General features: G+C 28.6%; 2 protein-coding genes across 4 annotated transcripts in view; one reads left to right on the plus strand and one right to left on the minus strand.

The window, feature by feature from the left end:
- LOC115245120 (translation initiation factor eIF-2B subunit alpha) overlaps positions 1-550 on the minus strand; it is an 11,655-nt gene extending 11,105 nt beyond the window's left edge. For 2 of the 3 annotated variants that reach the window (XM_029823243.1, XM_029823241.1), the window contains exons 1-2: positions 339-550; positions 93-194 (exon numbers count right to left, since the gene is read on the minus strand). In XM_029823243.1, the coding sequence (XP_029679103.1) occupies positions 93-194; positions 339-351 (115 nt within the window). In that variant the 5' untranslated portion in view covers positions 352-550. The remainder of the gene's footprint in view (positions 1-92; positions 195-338) is intronic. The other variant, XM_029823244.1, reaches the window with a different exon arrangement.
- A 217-nt stretch (positions 551-767) lies between these two features.
- On the plus strand, positions 768-3,331 carry LOC115245116 (coiled-coil domain-containing protein 149). Its single transcript, XM_029823233.1, has 9 exons — positions 768-1,054; positions 1,132-1,301; positions 1,395-1,638; positions 1,753-1,919; positions 1,993-2,065; positions 2,153-2,237; positions 2,315-2,459; positions 2,536-2,633; positions 2,701-3,331. Exons 1-9 carry the CDS (start codon positions 992-994, stop codon positions 2,913-2,915), a joined length of 1,260 nt encoding a protein of 419 aa, XP_029679093.1. The 5' UTR covers positions 768-991; the 3' UTR covers positions 2,916-3,331.
- The last annotated feature ends 2,638 nt before the right edge of the window (positions 3,332-5,969 follow it).

Below are 5,969 nucleotides of genomic sequence, written 5' to 3' on the forward strand. Positions count from 1 at the left end.
ATATGTATAAATATATATTATATAATATAGATTAGATTAGGTTAAAGAAATACATATATATGTATTGTTATATATATATTGTAGATATTTACATTTTGAATGTTCCAATACTTTTAATAAGGTACGGATAGCAGCCATGCCAGCAGATACATCCTTCTCATTTTTAATAATTCCATTAAAATATCGACAAATTTCTAAAATATTAAAAATATTAAAAAATCATATTGTCGAGAAATTTTTTATGATATTTAATATATTATTACAATATACAGATTTATAATCTATTGATTCATATTGCTAGTTAGCAAATACTTATAATCTACTGATTTAGCATGTACCTTTCTTCTCCATTATTAGGATTTATGTTGTTTCCTCTTACAATCGTTTCAAAAATTAATTTAACCAATATATAATGTGTTTAATATTTATGTCAAAATATATAACGCGCATAAATTACACAGATATATTGTGTAAGGTTATTCCGATTGCACTTAACCTAACCCAACTTAGCATAACATTGACAGCAAACTTCTTTTTTCGCGCATGCGCATCAAATGTAGTATCAATCATAGACTTATCTATCATCATTGAGATGCACATGCCTCAAATATGCTTAACTTCTAATAAACTCCATTTGGCGCTGCAAAAGTTTCGAATTATTTGATTGACCAATCAGAACGAGAGCGACAAAGATTTCTTTGTTGTGATTTGTCAATCGAACGCTTCTAAATTTGTATCTTTATAATAAGAGAGAGAGAGAGAGATAGAAACTTAATTTATTTTGCAAAATAATTTGATCAATCTGTTAGATCGGTGTGTGTCAAGCTTAAATTTGTGTGCATTTATTATATGACAAGTCCAGATGTAAATAATTTTCTCGAGTTGAAAACCCTTTCTAATAAAAAAAAAGGAAAATATTTGGACAGTTGTCAAATGTGTCAAAACGCTTATTGTGTGTCTTGTAATATAGTTATTAATTAAAAACAATACAATGGAAAATAAATTTGGCAATATTCTAAAAAATAGCACTAACAATACTGAAATAGAATCCAAAGTAAGTTAAATATTTGCTCGAAAGATTTTAAATACTTGGTTATCTCGTAGTGACATTCTACATGTATATATTTATAGGAAATCTTAAAGAGGAAGATGCAAATGAAGTCAGAAGCGATTTTGTTGTTGAGTCAGGAGCTGGATCAATGTAGGATGCAACGAGATCAGTTTAAATTAATGGCAGAACAAATCCAGGAAAGATTTCTGCGTTTGAAGAAGCAGATGTGTGAAACCAAAGAATCGAATAGGTAAATAATAGTAAATAATAGAGCAAAATGATATTACTTTAACATTCTGTTTCAAGATCCTTCTTAAGTTTAAGCAAGTAAATATTTTTGCAGATGCTACAGTTTAGATGAAGATTTTAAAACCTTGGATTTATTGACAGAGGCACGAGAGCAGAATAAATGTCTCAGACTACAAGTTGAAACATTAAGGCAAAAGCTATCAGATGCCGAAGCTGATATTAAGGCATTACGTACAAATAGCAATCGTACAATGGTTGAGCAACAAGATGCTCAACTTGCACCAGTAATGCATCAAAGAGAGGAAATGATAGAGCAATTAGAAGAATTAAATTTAAAAGTAAGCATTACATAAAAAATACATCTTGATTATTAATTATTTGTCATGATTTATATTTCAACATATATATCCACAAGATATATTGTTATTCAATAACATTGATTTTTATTATAGTGTTCACAGTTACAAACAGATTTACAAATAGTATTGGATGAGAAACATGAGCTAGAGATGGAAAGGGATGCTTTCAAATGTAAGGCACATCGTTTAAATCATGAGCTATCTAAAGCTTTGAGTGCCTCTAAGCCAGTTGATCTAGATGCACTTATCAATGAAAATAGGTAACTAATGAAGAATAATTATAGCCTAAAAATAAATATCTGAACTTTAGTTATATAGCAAATTTGTTTTTAGATATCTACAAGAAAGACTGCAGCAATTACTGGAAGAAAAGGAACTTACACGTCAATCTCTGTCAAAGTATAAGGTATAAGATTGAAATATAAACAAAAAATTATTGCACAACATTAATTTGCAACTATTTTTGATATTAGATATAATTGATTTTTTCTAGAGTATGTTGGATAGTAAAAGAACTAAAGGAAATATTAAGTTGGGAGTAAATTCTGCAGCTGGAACAGTAATGACTCACAAACAAGGTAAATTGTGTGTATGTGTGTGTGCGCGCGCGCGCGTGTGTACCTGTGTACATGAGAACAACCTTTATTTGTTTTAGTTGAACAGCTTCTTCAGGAAAGTTCTTATATACCACCTCAGAAATCTGCTGCTGCCGTTACTGATTTACGGTGTCTTTGTACTGCCTTGTTAGAAGCTTTAAATGACAAAACTTTGGCTTTGGCACATCAGAAGAAAGCAAATAAGTAAATAGTTACATGTTAGTTGTATTTAAATTTGTGCAGTTCTATATAAATTAATTTATATATGCTGTTTATATAGAATATTGGCATTGAGAATTTGTGAATTGGACAGTGCAGTGCAGTCACCAACCATGAAACTCTTGGAGGGATACACAAGCGCCAATGTTGATTTAAGATGTAAGTATAAACATACAATTTTAACATATAATACATATTATCATCATTATATTTATATTCTTTACAGGTGATAATGATTTAGATCATACAACTAATTGTAATATAGATAATATTGAGGAAAACAGTATTATAACAAACGAGAATAATGTACAGTGTAGCTCATCTGAGAGTCAAGTTATGCAACAATTGCAATCGATACAAATGAGTCTTCCAAAGAACTTGGGAGTATTGGTTCAAAAAGCGCTAAATAATCTGAAAGATAATGATAAACAAAAGATATGAAAATAGAAATGTCCAATATACAGAAAAATATGTGAACGTGCCTCCCCATACAAATATCATGTATATATAAAACGTATTTCTGTAAGTAGAAACTGTTATACACTTTATTGGAGCATATAAATCTTAAAAATCTAGTAGAAAAATTTAATTTCTTTCTGTATAAATCATATTTGTTTAGAAACAGCACACATAAACTCAACTTAAAAAATCAACTTATCATAAGTGTTGGCATGACAGCAAGTGCTACTTAATATTTTTATTAAATTTGCAGTTAACATATAGTAATCACAAAATTTTGATGGAAATGATTTTATTTATATACATATATATAATGATGATAGACAATTTATTATACAACATTTGTTATAGCAATTGGATTGACATATCATTTACATGTAACATGTAACTGCAGCATCGTAACAACGTAGAAATAACATTCCGTATTTACATCGTCATTAACTTCGCTTCTTTCAATTTTATATCCTTCTGTCTTTTCCAGATGTTAAACGCTTGGTCATTGATAATGCATCTCTCGTCGTTTTGTTTCTGCAAAATTTCTATATTTATTTGTTGAATCATTTGTAATTGTTTTAGCTCCCTTCTTTCTTGGGCTTCTTTTTCTTTTATTATTTGAGCATATACCTGAAGATTAAAAAAACTGTCAGAGGAGTTTAAAAATAGAGTATTAGAGAAATTTCATTTACATGTAACATGTAACTGCAGCATCGTAACACATAAGTTGATAGTAGAAAGATTTTTCTAAATGATATGATGTTTCCACAAATATCTTTTGCACGAGATATTATTCAATTGATCTAACCACAAGTCGAATTGCGTACTAGGTCGTTGAGTTGTTGGTCCCATTAATCTTTTTAATCGATGATAAGATGCATTTTCCCTGTGCGAATATATGTATATATATATATATATATATATATATATATATATACATTCTGCTAAAATACATAGAAATAACATTCCGTACGTAATATATTTATATTTACATCGTCATTAACTTCGCTTCTTTCAATTTTATATCCTTCTGTCTTTTCCAGATGTTAAATGCTTGGTCATTGATAATGCATCTCTCGTCGTTTTGTTTCTGCAAAATTTCTATATTTATTTGTTGAATCATTTGTAATTGTTTTAGCTCCCTTCTTTCTTGGGCTTCTTTTTCTTTTATTATTTGAGCATATACCTGAAGATTAAAAAAACTGTCAGAGGAGTTTAAAAATAGAGTATTAGAGAAATTTAAAAAAAATGTTATGGGTTAATTAATAACTAAATGACAAAAATGAAAGTATATCCACCTCCTGAGAAGCTTTTTTACATTTGATGTCTTTTAATTTTTTCTGTAACTCTCGTTGCTTCTCTTCCTCTACTTCTTTTAACAATCTTCTATAAATCAGGTTTTTTCCTTTCTTCCAAGACTCGAAGGATAATTTTCTTCCCATTTGTTTGGTCAATTTTCTGTTATGGAGATGACAATTTTTTTTTTTATATGTTAAATTACAAACGTTTGTAATTTTCTGAGAAGAGATCGAAGATTCTTATTATATAATAACCCTTCATTTTGTTCCCTATTTTTTTGCTCGGTAATATTGCTTTCCAATTTCTTCCTAGCTTTCCCTCTCTGCATTGGATAATGCCAAACTTCGGTTATTTTCGTACTGGGCGCCATATTACTACTATTTATATATTCTTGATCTTCAGAAATCTTATAAGGTTTTTCATTATGCTTCATATGTACATTTGTCTGTGTATGTGTATGTGAAAAGGCTCATTATTTATTAAGCAAAATAATTTTGTCTTTTTAATGTAGCTAGATAATATAATAATTGGAATAGTTTGTCACACAGATATAATAGATCATAAGTATTACTTTAACCGATTTGTTGCATATAACAGATGTATCTCGCTCATCAGACTTATTGCAATCAATTCTGATATTATCTAGATTCTGCTTCGACAAATATTTTATTTCATTTGAAGCATCCATTGAATTGGCTCCGTTCGATATATTCCTTGTTAAATTACACGAGGGAGATGACGATATTTCCTGTAAATGTATCATTCTTATTTATCTTCGACATTATTTCTATAGCTTTTTGAAAAGCCAGTTGATCGTCGCTCGAATATCTTTTACATTTTGCATTCTACTTCTCGTATCTTTTAATTCCATCATTTTCTTAAAGTACCATTCTTCGTAGATAGCTTGATGCAACTTTGCTATTTGATCTAAGTCATAATATTTAAATGACGATTTATAATGCATTATACACATTAATATATGTATAAATAACTAACTAGAATCTTTGAGTGCTATGTTAATCATTTCTTTTACGATGTTTCCCAGATTATTATCAGAAACGCTTTTTATTTTCATTTTGATGAGGCCTTGTGAAAATATTCTTAATTTGTATCTTTTATAATATTTTCTGTGATATGTAAAAAAACACTACAAATTTATTTAATTTTTTGAATTTTTTTAATGTCACGTTAATTTGACAGTTAAAATGCAATTAGGATGCTGCATGCTGTATGTATCCTTCATATGTTTTCGAAATATACACACACACACACACACACACAATTTATTCTATTTTTATTACCTATAGATAAATGAAAGAAATGAATTCATGAAGTACTTTTCCTATGTGCATAGAGTTTTAATCATACATAATATATACGTGTATAAATAATATAAAGATAATAATTTAATTATAAGTTATTCAACGAATATATGTATATATATTCATATAGCACATTTGTATGTTTCCATAAAGATATCGATGCAATAGATATTTCTGTATTTATGTACATTTAGGGAATATAGAGGGAGAGCTATACATTTATAAATGTAATAAAAAAATGATTATAAAAACGACGGCACAATAAACATATAATATTATTTACGTTACAGTCTGACATTTCCTAAGGTCGTAGGTGTTTCATCATCGTTGAACGGAAGTTGTGCTTTTACGTTATTTAACGTTACCTGTCGTAGAATTTTTGAAATTATAAAAAAGGAACACAAAGGCAGATTTATATATA

Source organism: Formica exsecta, unplaced genomic scaffold, assembly GCF_003651465.1.
Source record: "Formica exsecta isolate Colony F162 unplaced genomic scaffold, ASM365146v1 scaffold915, whole genome shotgun sequence".
In the NCBI taxonomy this organism is placed as follows: Eukaryota; Metazoa; Arthropoda; class Insecta; order Hymenoptera; family Formicidae; genus Formica; species Formica exsecta.